General features: G+C 53.1%; 2 protein-coding genes across 2 annotated transcripts in view; one reads left to right on the top strand and one right to left on the bottom strand.

The window, feature by feature from the left end:
• Positions 1–4,000, top strand: part of HERC1 (HECT and RLD domain containing E3 ubiquitin protein ligase family member 1) — a 175,389-nt gene extending 171,389 nt beyond the window's left edge. Inside the window, exons 77-78 of the mRNA XM_081047817.1 lie at positions 390–695; positions 3,365–4,000. Coding sequence (XP_080903943.1) covers positions 390–695; positions 3,365–3,550 — 492 coding nt within the window. The 3' untranslated portion in view covers positions 3,551–4,000. The remainder of the gene's footprint in view (positions 1–389; positions 696–3,364) is intronic.
• On the bottom strand, positions 3,683–14,317 carry FBXL22 (F-box and leucine rich repeat protein 22). Its single transcript, XM_081047820.1, has 2 exons — positions 13,852–14,317; positions 3,683–10,964 (listed from the first exon to the last, which is right to left on the bottom strand). Exons 1-2 carry the CDS (start codon positions 14,184–14,186, stop codon positions 10,619–10,621), a joined length of 681 nt encoding a protein of 226 aa, XP_080903946.1. The 5' UTR covers positions 14,187–14,317; the 3' UTR covers positions 3,683–10,618.
• Between the last annotated feature and the right edge of the window lie 1,175 nt (positions 14,318–15,492).

The following is a 15,492-nucleotide window of genomic DNA, read 5'->3' as shown; positions in this document are numbered from 1 at the left end:
GGTAGACATGTCCTCCAAGCGCTTCTTACCCTGCTGAGGAGATTAACTGCCCCCCGTGCACACTTTCACAGCCCACGGCTGCGTGTGGGAATATGAGTGAGGAGGCTTAGCACTGGGGTTGTGTGAGGGATGGAAGGTGGGCTCCTAAAGTGGACGGGAACTGGGACCAGAAAGAGTGTCTGAGTCCCACCAGCAGGGAGAAGCTCTAAGAAAGGTTCAGAGGTAAGGAGGGCGGCTCGTGCACATGGGCACTCGTGCCTGGAGTTCTGAGGGATAAGTCAGGGGTCTGGGCAGTGGGTGAGCAGGCGAGAGGTGCCCAGCCCATGTGGGTCCACGCTGGGTACTCAGTCTGGGCGCTGACATTGAATCAACAACTCTTGTGGGAGCAGGTAGCTGCAGTCCGAGAAGGGATGTCCTGGATCGTCCCCGTGCCACTGCTGTCCCTCCTGACCGCGAAGCAGCTGGAGCAGATGGTGTGCGGGATGCCCGAGATCTCCGTGGAGGTCTTGAAGAAAGTGGTGAGGTACCGGGAGGTGGACAAGCAGCATCAGTTGGTACAGTGGTTCTGGCACACGCTGGAGGAGTTCTCCAACGAGGAGCGGGTGCTTTTCATGAGGTTCGTGTCGGGGAGATCGCGACTGCCAGCCAACACTGCTGACATTTCTCAGCGATTTCAAATCATGAAGGTTGATAGGGTAAGTAAGCTGTTTTTAATTCCTTGGTAATGCCTGTCCTTATTGCCTCCTGTTGCTTGTATGTTGGGAAAACCAAACTGTAACCCTCAAGTAGGCCTGCCAGTGCAGGCTCCATGCTTGGAATTTCCATATTTTAAAAAAACCAAGCAGAAAAACTTGTTCAGAAACATCACATAACTTCAGTGAAAAAAGACCCAAATGGATATGGAAGGCACACTATACCCAACAAGCTTCGCTAAATCTTCCAGTATCTTCCTGAGTGAACGCTAAGCTTGGCAGAGGGACCATCGTGTTGCCTCTGCCTCTTATTTCCTACACGTTTGCATTGTGTGACTTGTCACTGGGACAGGGTCTTAGTTGTTTGTTTCCGTTAATGGTACACATGCTCCAGGGGGAACTGGAAGAGGCGAGAGCAGCGGGAACGCTCTCCGCAGCTCCTTGTGTGGTGCGCCTCATGTGGAGCAGGCAGTGCAGCTTCTCTGTAGCCTGACGAAAGGCCCCAGCTGCAGAGCCCTGGCCCAGCTGCCGTTTTGACAGATGGCGTAGGAATAAAAGGGCTTAGAGTCTTAAATACACACTGCTGCCAGAGTCATCGTTCTCAAGCACCCATCTGACCATGTCACTCTCCTCCTTTCAGACCATGCAGGGCCCCCCTGCATTGACTCCAGGATAAATGCCGACCACCTTTGCAGCCTTAAACACCTCCACAGTCTGGCCTCTGCCCTGCTTTGTGATATATAACCTCTTGACACTTATTATGTTCTGACCATAATGGGCTGTTGGCCTTTCTTCCTGACAGACCATGCTGTTTCTAAACTCCTGTGCCTTTGTGTAGGCTGTTCCCTAGCTTTAGTAAGTTCCCATTCAAAACCCTTTCCATCTATGCCTGGCAAGCACTTATTCATCCTTTAAGCCTACCAACAGTGTCACCTCCTCCAGGAAGCCCTCCTGGATGCTTTCCTGGGCCCCCTGACCATTCCTGAGGGCAGACTTAGATCTCTTTCTATCCACCTCCTGCACAATTTGTATACCCCTCAAACCCAGCATTAAGTTACAAGTGTCTCTGTACCCTCTATCCCTGTTCCCCTCCCAATAAGCTGGGCAGTCCTCCAAGCAGGGCCCACAGTGTTTATCCTGGAAACAGTAAGGATAGTAGTGCCTCTTCACACAAAGGCCCTTCCTGCCAGTTTCAGCAGGTTTCAGTGTGTGCTTTTCTGGTGTTTTTCCAGTAACTACTCCTGGAGCTTGCTCTAGCCAAAGCTATCCCTCCCCCGCTGCCTCTCGAGGCTGCCCGCCTGGGCTCCATTCCTGGGCTAGGCTTGCTGAAGAGGCCACGCACAGGAAGGGCTATGAAAAGAGCCTTTCCATAAATTTTCTACATGACTTGCCAGAAACTATAAGTTGTAAATCTGTTTTGTTGCTTCAGAGAGAGGTGGGGAGGAGGAAATGGTTTACTTCTATTCAGCTCTGGAAAAAACCCTTGCCTTGTATCTGTCAGGGGCTACCCCGCCATCCTTGGAGTTAATCCACCACTAAGCCCCTGCATGGGGAGTTTCAGCCTCCGAAAAATGACCACTGCTGGTCTCGCCTTTATGATTCTTAGACCAGTTCTCTAGTTTCCGAGTCAGAGCCACCTGCTAACATTCCCCTTCAGTGTCTTTGCTGGTTTGGGCTTTTTCTGCATTTGAGCTTTCTGTGTTAGCACTGGCTCTGGGTCCTGGGCCCTCCATCTCCCACCTCTTTGAAATACACTCACCGGGCTAAGGCTCTGAGGAGGGGAGGGGAATGGGGAAGAGAAGGCTGGTTTTAAGTGGGGGTTGAGCAAGAAAGAGTGGGCAGGTTCTTTTTTAACAACTAATTTTTTAAAAAATTGTAAAATCGGTGTAATATTGTTACAATCATTACAAATCGTTTGGAAAATAGTTGTGTTTGCAGGGAGGGACAGGGAACATAATGTAATCCTCTCTCTAGTAGTAGCCATTCCCACCTTTCACCTGTGCGCGGTGCTTCCCAGTCTTTGCCCGAGCATACACATCTTTGCATTTTGTATTCTGCTTTTTGCACCTAACAGTCCGTCCTGAGAACTTTTTGTTTTGCTGCTAGTCGTCATAATTATCATTTTAAATGACTGCATCACCATCAAAGGATGGACTGGGATTTAATTAACTGCTCATTCCTCGTTTGAGCTGCGTGCTGGCAGCCATGGCTGGTGAAGCGTGCAGAATGCACCCTAGGGGGACAGTGAGGGGAGGAAGAGGGTGGTGGCTCTCTGACAGTTGTTCCTCCATTTCACCAGCTCTGTGGGGAAATCCCTGAAACATCTTCACGTGTGTACCCTCTCGGTGACAGGGAATGAGGTTGGTTGCACACTTACTCTGCGGCTGGCACTGTGTGAACTCTTGTCAGGGCTTGTTCTCACCCTACACGAGGGCTTTGAAAAGTGAGGAGAGGAAGGAAAGCCTTGGTGGCCATGGGACACCAGAGCCTGAGCTCTTTCTAAACCAAGGCCCAGTCTCTGCCTCCTCTCGCGTTGGCCACAGTCATGTCTGTGGAGCCCATCTTGAAAGCAGGGACACGCTTTCCTGACTCTGGGGCAGTGGGAATGGGCAGCCCCTCGCCGCCATGACACCCGATGCTACAGTCACGGCTCTGGGTCTCTCTCTCCGCAGCCTTACGACAGTCTGCCTACCTCACAGACCTGCTTCTTCCAGCTGAGGCTGCCGCCCTACTCCAGCCAGCTGGTCATGGCCGAGCGCCTGCGCTACGCCATCAACAACTGCCGCTCGATCGACATGGACAACTACATGCTCTCGAGAAACGTGGACAACGCAGAGGGCTCCGACACCGACTACTGACTGCTGGGGGGGCCGTCACCCCCTCTTTTTCTCAGTAATTTCCAGTTTAATGTTGATATACTTTTATGGTAACTACATAGATGTTTTAGGAACATAAACCGACATTAAAAACAGTGGCCACATTTAGTTATTCTAAATGTAACAAAGAAATTAGATGTTTTTATTTTTCTGTGATTGTACAAAAAAAAAAGACAAAGTGCTCTCAGTCAGGTTTTTCCCTCCATATTTTTGGTCACTTTGATAAGTTTGCATGGAACCATTTTGGTGCATTTTTAGTTGGGAATGGTACATTTTTGTAAACCCACCCAGTGAACATGAAATTGTACATTGTGTATAATTGTTCATTAGAAAGGACAGTTTTACATGAATATTCATATATTTATTTTGTTTTAATTTGAATTGCCTGTGCAGGGTTCCTTATGCAGAGAAATAAAGCCGATTCGGGAATCAAAACGTGGGCTGCTTTTGTTATCTCCAGTGGAGCTTCTGACTGAGAAAGGAGCAAGCTTTTCAGGCTAGTCTCACTCTGATGTCTGTTTGCTCCTTCAGAAACATTCCTTCTCACGGAGAGTAGGCTTTGCTTGGAAATCACATAGCAGAGGGCCACGTGGGTATAGCAGTCCATGGGGGTTCCCCCATTTTCATTTGTTCTGTCATCCTTGGTCTCTCACTTTGTTCCCTAACCCCAGGGCCCTTCTTCAGCCACTTGGCCCACCTCTCAGTACCACCCTTCCTCTTGTTACGTAGCTGGCTTAAAGTGTAACACACTAAGAAGAGCCTTTCATGAAGCCCCAGGGTGTGGCTCTAGTAGGCAAGGAGGAAGCTAACCGAAGTGATTTGGTTCTGACTCTTCCTGTGAAGAACATGTGATGGAATGGAAGAGCAGGGCCGTTTACAATAACGTGTTGTGTCTGGGGAGCGCGGCCAAGTGGGAAGTCAGAAAGGACCACTGTTGCTTGTAGGCACTTAGCATGCATGGATGACCGTGCACTCGTGACCGTGTGCATGAGTGAGCGAATGTGTGAACAAACATGAGAACTAATGAGTGGCTTTCATATCCTTGAACGAAGGATGGTGAGGAGTTGTGCAGGGGGCTAGGAAAGGGGTTACACCCTTGGTGCTTGAACCCAGCCTCAAGGGCCCTGGGCAGTATACTCATTTGGTCAGGAATATCAGAAAGCATGTGGTTCTGGGGTAAAGGGCCATCTTTACCCCAGAAGAGCAGCTGTGGAGGCTTTGGCTGCCGGGCGTGGGCATAGGAAGAGGGGAAGGCCTTTGGGTGGTTTGTCTCCTTCATCTACAGCAAGTTCAAGCCACAAGCTGCTTCCAGTGTACTTCGTGGACAAGGTCAAGGCTGACAGCTCAAATGAGGAGCCGGCCGGAGAGCCTTGCAGGGAGTTGTTTAACACGAGGAAGGTAGAAGGTGTCTATTTTCAAAAAGAAATGGGAAGAAAAAGAGGGTTTTGTTGGCTAAGATAATATGGCGCATGGATCTTTCCCTGTGTATCTAATAATATTTAGAATGATGACATCTTAGTTTTCTGGAAAACAGGCTTCGATTGGAACTGGGTCTCAAAGGGAGACCACAGCTTCTGGGGAACCCCAGGAGGTTCTGGGAAAAGACAAACCTGTCATACTTGATCTGAGAGCTCAGTCAGCAGCAGTGAAGGGCTCTGTGTTTGAAGCTCTCACTCGGGGGGAAGGCACTGCCCCGGCCTCTGGACCAGGAGGGAACCTTTTTTAGAGAAGTGTGGCCTCTGTATGCGGCTGAGACCCTGAACAGAGAGGTCTTTTAGGGCCTTCTGGGCTGGTTCCTGGTGAGAAGTGGGTTTTCTCTCTTGCTGGCCTGGGCTGAGCATGTGCTAAACTGAAGGAGACATCTGGAATCTCAGAGATTAAATCAAAGTAATGCTCCACCCTTGTGAGGCCACGGCCTCTGCTGCGCCCGTTTGCTCGGGACTGAGGGCCGAGGCACCCCCAGCAGGCTGATACTCATGGCTGCAGGTCTACCTGTCTGTCGGGCCTCACGGAAGCTTCTCCAGACGTCTGACCCTGCAAGGAAAATCTGCACAGACACCTCAGTTTTATAACGGATGCCATTTCTTTGCTGGAACCTGTCTTTTATTTTTTTCCCCATTCTCTTGACTTTTGGAACCTCTGGATGAGAGGCGGGGGAGGCGTGAGTCCGTCTGAGGAGCTGAAATGAGCTTAGCGCAGGTGTTTATTTTCCTTAGTTCACTTTCAGCTTCTCTGGAGGCTTGGGCAGTTTTTCTATTTGCTGGCCTCCTGCAGTTAACAAATACTTGCAGTTTTTATGACTCTTAAACAGTCTCAAGAGAACTCTGACCTCCAGCCTTTAAAATTTAAGATTTTCCCAGAGGCCCTTGAGGGTACAGCTTTGTTCTGGGCCTCCCAGCTTTGTGGCCCTTACCCAGCACTGCCAGCCAGATGAAACCTACATCTGGTGATGAAACCTACATCTGGCGAACTCGGTTTTTAGCAAAAAGCAAGTCTTAGGCATGGAATCCAAGAGCTGGAAGAATCCTAGAGCTGAGCTAAGGGGTCAGGTGATCTCTCCCTTTACAGACCAAGGTCAGGGGAGGGAAAGCACTAATCACAAGTGCATACAGGCTAGAGCTGGGAGCCCTGGCTTCCTGTCAGCACCCATGGTAGAGCCGAGGGGGCTCAGCCAGTCTCCTCCAAACATTCAGCCTGTGCAGAAACAGGCCAGTGTGGCCCTGCAAGACAGGCCTTGGAGCACCACCCCAGCAGGCTCTGCCTCCCAGGGAAGCAATCTGGGAGCCCCAGTCTCTGCTGGCACTGTGGTGTGGTCACTGGGTCAGCCTCCAGCCAGGGGACACTGTCAGGCCACAGTGCTGACGTACTGCACTCTCTCTTAGCTTTCCCTCTATGTGGCCTTTGGCTGCTGTGGCCCAAAGTGAGTGTGGCAAAAGTTAGCACTCAGGAGCTGAGGAAAGTCTGTGGTCTGTCCTGACAGAAGCTGTGAAGTCATAGATAACCCCAAGCCATGTCCAAGTGCCTCTGGAACAGACAGGCTCGCGGCTCCCCGGCTCGCTTTTCCCTGGACAAACCTTGAGCTTCCTGACTCTTCCTGACATAACCTTTGCTGAGCTATGCCTGCTGATAGCAACACTCTCCACACCCCGGGAACACGTGGGAGCTGGAGTCAGTCTTCCAGGCTTGGCTCAAAGGCTCTGTCCTCCGTCAGGTGTTCCTGGATCACCCCCGTATGGACCCAGCTTGCTTCTTTCCAGTGCCCGGCACTTGGCTTTTCCAGCTCCCCACGAATGTGAAGGGCCTTTCCCTACTCCTGCTTTCCAGGCACTGCACGTTTAGACATAATCTCATCATAGTGTCACAGAGAGGGTACTGGTCCTATTTTACAGATGAAACTGAAGTTCAGAGAGGGTATATGACTTGTCAGAAGTTATGGACAGAGCTAGGAGAGTACTCAAGAACTGCCAACGCCAGCTGCATGACCTGAGCAGAGCGAGTGCCTTGGGGTAGGGCCTGGCCCAGCCCATGGCCAATACCCAGTAAATGTTTGCGAGATGAATGAGTCGGTGGATTAATTAAGCACGCAGTGCTCCTTGTTCTATGCAAATCTGAGAGAAGGCCTGGAAACTTGTTTTCAGATTAAGCAGGGCACGTGTGCCAAGTGCTTTGCTCAGTGCCTGCTGATGGTAAACAGTGACTATTAGAAGGCAGAGTGGGGAGCCATGTGTCAGATGGTCCTTGGCCCAGGGGCCCAACACTCCCCTGGAGGGGGTGGGCCAAATTAGAGCCCTAGAAATTATGTGGAACACAGCTGTCAGCACAGCTTTAGTTCTGCGATCACTAAAATCTTGGTATGTGGGGTTTACTCGGCATTGAAAGTTTAAAAGAGCTTCCGCGGGGAAAGCAGCCTCGGGAATCCAGGTTACTCCATTCCAGCTGAATTTGCAGTGACCTCTGCTTTACAAACACAATCTCATACTCCTTACAAAAACCCTGGAGCAAGAGTCTCTAGCTATCCCAATACACAGATAAGAAACCTAAGGTTTAGAGAGGGCTGATCTGTCCTTGGTCAGAGGAGAGCTTGTTCCCCAGACTAAACCACCAACTCAGGCAAATGGCCCGATGGGAATTAGGTCTTATCAGAGATGACAAAAGCAAAGCACTGGGGCTTAGGTGGCTCCATTTTAAACAAACATTTAACCCCCGGGAAACCTGATTTTTCTTTCAACATTGTTTGCAACAGTGGGAGAAAAATGAAGTCCCTGCAAGTCCTCTCCCCTTAGCCCAGAGCATGGTGAGTGAACTGTAAAATCATGGAGGGAGCTGGTCTCACAGGCTGGTGGTGGGCCCTCACATTCCACAGCAGGTGGCCACCTGAGGGGTTGGCTCTGCCCACGTGGGGATGAGGGATATGCCAGGTCTGGGCTCAGTGCCAACACTCTTACCCTATTTCCAGGCTAAGCACTGCTCAACCAGGGGCCCAGGGCAGCAAATGAAGCCTTCAGCAGTCCTTGCAGGGGTTGGGATGGGGTGGCGTTCTGCTGGCCTGCCCACAGGTGCTACTTGGAGAAATTTCAGCGCCTGCTGATCTTCACCTGGATATCATCTCTGCCTTGGCTCCTGCCACCAGAAGGCTGGGTGGGGGACACGCAGCTCTCATTTCACCTTCACACAACCTGGGAGCCTCACCCGCCTCCCCCATCCCTTATTTCTCTGATCCCCTCTCCTTGCCTTTCCTCCTCACTCTCTGCTCCAGCCACACTATTCCCCTAACATACCAGCCTTGCTGCCAGCAAGGCCTTTGCACTGGCTGTTCCTTCTTTCTGGATTATTTTCCTCCCAGAGCTGTTCGGCTCCCTTCCTCACAAAATGTCTCAAATGCCACCTTCGCAATGAGGCGTACACTGGTCAACCCCTTTGAAGTAGCTTCCCCCTTACCCTGTGCTTCCCCCCACACACTTATCTTCTTATATGCCAATTACAGCTGTCATGTGGGGTGACCTGCAGGGTCTCCCCTGTCCTTACAGGGTCTCCCCTGTCCCTACATAGGAACGCAGGATATGGGGAGGCCAAAAAGGAACACCCACAAAGCCATAGACAGGGGAGTCATATGACTATATTCTTGTTGGCGGCCTGGTTGGGGACACAGGGAGCAAACATTTGCCAGTACCCCAAGGGGTCTTCCTGCACCCCAGTCTTGCTGGCGGCCAGGGGAGACACAGGAAGTAGGATCCACACAATCCGCAATCCTCTGCTTTTCTCCCAACCAAGCAACCAAGCAACCAACGCAGTCACGGCCGTTGTATCAGTGGCTAATGGCTAACTGGTTACGGCTGACGGCCAGGTACTACCTGAGCCAGTACCTTTCCACGTGAAGCCGAAAGCCCGGAAACTGTTCTGTGGGGCTCTGTCCCCACAAAGCAATTCCTCAAATAACATTCATTTTGTTATGTTAGATATCTTAGGAAATTGTTTCTATCACTTAGCCAGTGATAAAATCAGTTTCATTATAGGGTTCCTTCACTGGTTTCAAGAACCTATCAAGAGGTTTAAGGGAGGCCTGTACTTACTGTCTCTTCCCCTCCTAGAATGTAAGCACCATGAGAATAGAACTTGTCTCTTTTTCCTTGTTATTTCCCAAATGATTTGGACGACAAAATAAGGAACCCGTGAATAGGGATCAAGATCCCTTTTCACAAAGGAAAGCCCTGGCCTCAGGTGAGTAAAGGACTTTGGTCACAGCTGGTGGTGGGTGGAGCACCATTCAGCAGTGCTCCCTGCCTTCCCCGCTTTCCCAGTTTTCCCCTGTACCTGGGACCTGGAGGCTGCGCGGTAGTAGCTAAGAGCCTTTACTTTGGTGGCTAAAAGTGGTACATAAGTGACTAAAGCCTTGAAAGTGAAGACCAGGTGTGTGCCCACATTCAGCAAATCCAGCCGGTAAAAATCTAACTTTGCATCAGCTTATAATTGTGGTCTCATAGTCAAAGAACCTAATCAGGGCCGTGCTTTTGTTTTCCCTTTTTGGGTTTTTGAACTTCCTTTTTCCTTTATGAGAACAGTTTAAAAAAAAAAAAAAAAAAACCAAGCTGGGCCGCCCAGTGGCTCAGGCGGTTAGAGCTCCGTGCTCCTAACTCCGAAGGCTGCTGATTCCATTCCCACGTGGGCCAGTGGGCTCTCAACCACAAGGTTGTTGGTATGATTCCTCGACTCCCGCAAGGGATGGGGGCTCCGCCCCCTGCAACTAACAAAGGCAACTGGACCTGGGCTGAGCTGCGCCCTCCACAACTAAGACTGAAAGGACAAGAACTTGACTTGGGAAAAAGTCCTGGAAGTGCACACTGTTCCCCAATAAAGTCCTGTTCCCCAATAAAATCTTAAAAAAAAATAAAAAGGCTAACTGCACTTTACGGAAGAATCCCAAGCGAATTTTCTAGAATCGCGTGTGCAGTCAACTCCTCGGGATGCACCTGCCGGACAGTGAGCGGGCGGCGAAGGCGGGACTGAAGCCCACGCGCGGCCCGGCGTCTCTCGCCCACCTCCGCTGGGAGCTTCGTCGCGCCTCGCGCGACCGCGTCGGGCCCTCTGCCCTGCGTTCCTCCCCTCCGGCCGCTGGCGCAGCACCGTGGCCCCTTTCCGGGAAAGCCTGCGCCTGGCCGCGCAGCCGTTGGGGCCTCCGGGGGCCGCCGGGACCCTGTGTCCCGTCACCGGGCGCGCTGCCCGTCGCAGCGCGGATCCCCTCCACTCCCGGCCTGTCTCAGCGCAGCCAGCGAGTTCCATGGCCACGTTTCCCACCCGGGTCGCAGGCCCCAGGAGGGTGTGGGCGCCTCCCGCCGCTGCGGAAGAGAGACGGGAAAGGGTCTGGTGTCTAGTGAGCAACACGCTGTTTTCCAAGCACCCGGTCATTTCATCTCGCCCTCATTCTATGTATACAATCGTAAGGTGAGGTAGGCATTCGTATCCCGCTTTTGCAGACGGGGAAACTGAGGCTCAGAAGACGTGGCGACAGTCTGCGGTGGAGGAGCGAGGGCCGGGCCGGTGCCCTTTCGCGGCCTAGCGCGGGAGCCGCTTGCGGAGGCCCGGGCCGGGCGCCTGCGGGCCGCGCGGGGCCTGGTCGGGTATCATGGCCGCGCTGTGCTCGGCGCGCAGCACCAGGCGCGGGCAGGCGGCGCGCAGGCGGCGCAGGCCGGCCGCGCTCACGTTGCGGCAGAAGTCCACGTGCAGCGTCTGCAGCGCGCCCCCGTGCGCCGCCACGGCCGCCAGCGTGCGGTTGGTGACGCGCGCGCAGTTTTCCAGGCGAAGCACGCGCAGGCGCGGACAGCACCGCAGCAGGCGCACCAGGCAGTCGTCGGTGACGTGGCCGCAGCCCGACAGCGTGACGGACGTCAGGTTGGGGCATCTGCGGAGAGAACGCGGTGACCGCGCGGGTCCCTCTCGAGGAGCGCGCCGTTAGCCCGCCCCCGGCCACGCCCGTGCGGGAGCTCCGTGGCTCGGGGGGCCCCGGCTCGGGGTCCCCGGCTCGGGGGTCCCTGGCAGGACTCTCCGCGGTTGACAGGAGGAACCGGGCCCACTGAGTTTCAGGAAGCTGCCGCCTGGATCTGAACCCGGGCTTCTGTCGCATCTCCCCGGCGCTTCTACCACCCCACTCACCATCCCGTAATCTGCGTGGCTTTAGCCCCAGGAGCCCCCAGTGGGGAACCCACGCCCAGGTCCTGCTGGGACAGAGCGGCTGCTGCTGCGAGGAGGGACGCCTGCAGTTGCTTGGGTTTTTCTCTGGACTCGTTGCCTTGGGTGGGGGGAGGGAAGCCGTGCGCGGTGCGCGGTGCGCGGTGCCCGCCGCAGTGTGGCTTCCAGCGGAGGCCCTGCTGCGCCTGGCGGGGGGGGGGGAGGGCGGGGGTCCTGGGGGGGGCGGGGGTCCCGGGGGGGCGGCTGAGAGGCCCATTCCAGCCCGTGACGTGGGGAGGCGACGGGGGCGTGTCCCTGAGTGTTGGCTCTGGGTTCCCAAGCCTTGGTCGCCGCGATTGCATCCCCTTTGTGACGACCCCGGGCTAGAAAAGGTCGGGAACTGGAGGTAGCTAGGACGACGCCTGCGGTGAGTAGTCAAGGACACAGGTAGCCTGTCCAGAAAGCTTGGAGGCCCCTCTGCCCCAGCCTCACCAGCACCTAATGGAGACAAAGAGCTTAAGCAAAGTGACACTTGGCTGATCTGCAGTGTGCCGTGGGCCGAGTCACTCACTGAGCCCAATTTTCCTGGTGGGGCAGCGAGGGGATAATGCCTATCAGTGAGGTCATGAGGTGTGAGATTTGGGGGGTCAAGAGCCTGCACAGGGCCTTCTGTGGGCAATTCTAAAGCTCTCCCGGGAGTAAACATGCAGGCTGCTTCCATTCAGGGACCTGTCGCGGGCTCCCTGGAGCCAGAGGAAGCTGGAGTCTGGACCAGGAGTTGCCTTTTCTCTTGCTTTCCCCCTACCCCTCCCCCTTAGTCCCTTGAGTGCACCTGCCTGGGCCACCTCCGCTCCCCTGTGCCTGGGGACGGGGGTAAGGAACTAAAGTGGACGGCACTGCCACATCTCACACGGAACCCATTCCATCTTCCCAAGTTCACTTGCCTGCCTTTTCTTCACATCAACCTCTGCACCCTCAGTTTTGTGAATGAAGACACCGGCCCAGAGAGTCCATGTGACTTGCCTGTGATTTATTTGCTGTCTGACCCAGGACAGATGTCTGAGTGGCCACCTCATCTGTCAAGTGGGGGAAATTGTTACCGTCTGCGTGGTTATGAGGGTTAGGTGTTTAAGCTCCAAGGGGTTGAGTGATCCCTTCCTGGAAGAACCTTTAGAATAATTCTGAGGATTCTACCTCCCTGCCTAGCCAGCCTCAGCTGTTCCTCACCAACCCCCAGCTGATTGCCAGAAGAACCAGGTTTATCATACTCATCTATACCTACTACCGTATGCGCCAGTGCTACTGTGTCATTTAATCCTCAGCCTGTGACATAGGCAGTTGACCCCATTTTACAGATGAAAGGAGGTTGCAAATGGAAATATTTGGGTTGGGGTCACATGGTCCCAGTGGCAGAACTGGGGGCTCAGCACAGAACCCTGACCACCAAGCCCTTTACATGTTCGTGACGCCAGGGCCACTTGCTGGTTTGGAGGATTAAATCTGGTTCTCTTACAGGAAGAATGGAACTTCAGGCCAAGCTTTCCCCGTGCTTATCACCCTCCAGTCGGATTTCTGGGCTTTGTTAAAACCATCAAAATGGCCTGGCCCAGTCCCAAGTCCATCTTCTCTTTTCTTCCTACTGCCTTAAAAAAGAGAGCTGGGGCCACTACGCTATCTTCTTCCATTCCTGTCATGCTGCCTGCAAACAGCAGCTACTATAACCTGGGAGGCCTCAGGCTGGCTGAGCCTAGTTTGTCAGTAGCCCAGGGGTGCCTTTCCTCCTGGGACTGGTGAAGGATCAGACAGAGGCTGGCTGAGCAGGTCTGTGTGCTGCGTGGGGCTCTGACCCCGAGGGAGCCTGGCCTGCGGCTCAGCCTCTTTCCCAGGCAGGGTCCACAGATCAAAAGAGGACGTATTTGGGACATACCTACACCAAGAAGTTATTCTGTCTGAATTTAAATTTAACTGGGTGTCTTGAATTTTTATTTGTTAAAACCTGGCAATCCTAGATTGTGGGCAAATCACGTGACCTCTCGGAGCTTTGGTTTGCTCATTTGAGAAATGAGGCTAAAACATCCTGCCGTCAGGGGAACCATGAAGATTAGTTTCTCATGAGGAAACCGTGACTATTTATCACCACCCCGACCCCTAGTCTGGCACGGTTCAGCTAACAAAGAGCACCCCAGCTCTCCTCCCTCAGTTGCGTTTCACAAGCCTTGGCGTTTACTTGCTAGAGGGAGTGGAGGGCTGAGTTGACTGCTGAATCTAGGAGCCTTTCTCCGGGGTCTGACCTTGAAACTCCAGGCCCAGCTGGACCCCCCCTCCCCCAGCACTGAAGGGCTGCCAGGCAGGACAGCAACCCAGAAGCGACAGCCCAGTTCTCTCTGCTGCAGAAGCAGCTCCGGGATCTGTGAGGCTAAGAGGCTTGTCACTTGTTTCACTTGTTTCCCTCATGATTTTACCTCCGTTCTGGGGACTGTGCTGTGGACAGGCCTGGAGGGTCTGGCCCAAGGCTCCTTGAGGCAGAGCCATCTTGGTCTCGCACATTGCTCTTCCCTGCCCCCCAGAACCCTCCCAGAGCTCTGGATGCCAAAGCCAGCGCTGCTCAGGGGGCGACCTACCTGTCGCACACCTGGAGGAGGAAATCACTGACCAGGCTCTCGTGCCGGCTGCAGATGCTCCTCTGGAAGGCACTCTTGAGCCAGTCCTCGATGCTGCACATCTGCACGAGGCTGGAGTGCCAGCAGATGGACAGGCTCCTGAGTGCCGGGCTCAGGAGGAAGTTGTCCTTCTTGAGTTCTGAGAGGGAGCGAAAATGCAACAGGGGCCAGAGTGCAGGGTCCTCAAACACGGCCTGGAGCTGGGGGCAGGTCCTGGCGAGGTTCTTCCTGCTGTCCTTGTCCAGGAAGGAGAAGAGGTGCAGCAGGCACTCCCGGTTGAGCTGGGTGATGTGCATGGTGCACGGTGGCCACACTGCGTGTGGCGGGCCCCGGGCCTGACCTCCTCCTGCTGCTCCTCCCCAGCTCCAGGCTGGTGGACATATATGGTTGTGGAATGGGGTTTATTTTTGGCTAACAACTGGTGCTGAAGCTCTGAGGTGGGGGGAAAGCCAGGATCCAGACATACGTGCAACAGTCTGTGGCTCGGCTTATGTTCAGAGGAATTGAAAATCCTGGCAGAAAAGCAGTCTATTGAAGTTAAATAGTTTCCTTAAAAGGGATTTCTTTTTCTTTTAGCTGACAATGGTGTTCAGCAGCAAGCTCGTTTGCCTTTTCTCGAGGTATTTTCATTCTAGGTGGCCGGCCAGACCACCTGTCTGGACTCGTAGGCGCTCCTCCCTGGGAGGGACTAACTAGTATCTGGTTTTCTTTTCTAGTATATACATCGGGATCAGTGTTTGGCTCCCCTTTTAGGAGGAAGAAACCAGTTGTCCGTGAGGAGCTAAGGGTGACAGTTTTGTGTTCAGATCTGTAAGCAGAAGCCATGGGTCATGCCTCTCCTGTCATTTTTACTCAGGGGTGATGGTTTATCCAAGCTAGGCTGACCTTCAAATCCTGCTGCCCTCCACCAGGCAAAGGGGTTCCCTGGGCCTCCCAGCTGGCTCTCTTTTTTATCCTGAGTTGTTTCACAAAAGATTTATCTTAAGTAGCTTATATTTCCAAGCTTCTCTGTGTTATGTTTTAAACTTTTTACTTGGCTTTACATTTTTCCAATTAGTGTCCTGCTTTATTTGCTCGTATTTCCCAAAATGTCAGGATGGAAGAGGTAGCTCTTCATACAAAACTGTTTGAAACAATTTTAAAGTATTTTAGTCTAAGCTTGCCCTTTAAACCAGCCACATACCACCCTCCTCGTGAATGCCTTCATCTCCAACTCTGCAAACTGCCTGGAGGTCTTATTCCTTACGTTCCCCTCAAGTAACAGATTTCTCAATAGTGCGTCCATTTTCTTATTCGGCTTCAATGGCAGCCTACTTGGGACCCTACCGCAATTCCCCTGTTGTGAAGGCCTAGCTTTGTGTACTGGTTTGTTTTGTTTGTTGGATGCTGATAGAAAAAGCTTCATTCTGCAGATGTAGTAGTGAGGTGAGGAGTTTTCTTCCTCTGCTAGACCAGGGACCACCACCTCGGGTCACCTTTGTTCGTTCTCCCATTTAATTGGAAGTGGAAGTAGAAATACTTTGTTTCCAGTGTGTGGGGTAACAAGGATGAAGCTACTATGCGGGACCCTCTTCTGGAAATAACACTTGGTCAGGCCTGGTG

This window comes from Rhinolophus hipposideros, assembly GCF_964194185.1.
Source record: "Rhinolophus hipposideros genome assembly, chromosome: 5".
Lineage (NCBI taxonomy): Eukaryota > Metazoa > Chordata > Mammalia > Chiroptera > Rhinolophidae > Rhinolophus > Rhinolophus hipposideros.
The sequence above is the reverse complement of the archived record's forward strand: the minus strand, read 5'-3'. Positions and strand labels throughout refer to the sequence as shown.

Bases quoted from the DNA above. Each gene is read 5' to 3' on its own strand.
- FBXL22 (XM_081047820.1), bottom strand. From the start codon at position 14,186: ATGCACATCACCCAGCTCAACCGGGAGTGCCTGCTGCACCTCTTCTCC. The intron at 10,965-13,851 runs GTAGGTCGCCCC...TTCTCTCCGCAG, and splicing joins CTCCTCCAGGTGTGCGACAG to ATGCCCCAACCTGACGTCCG.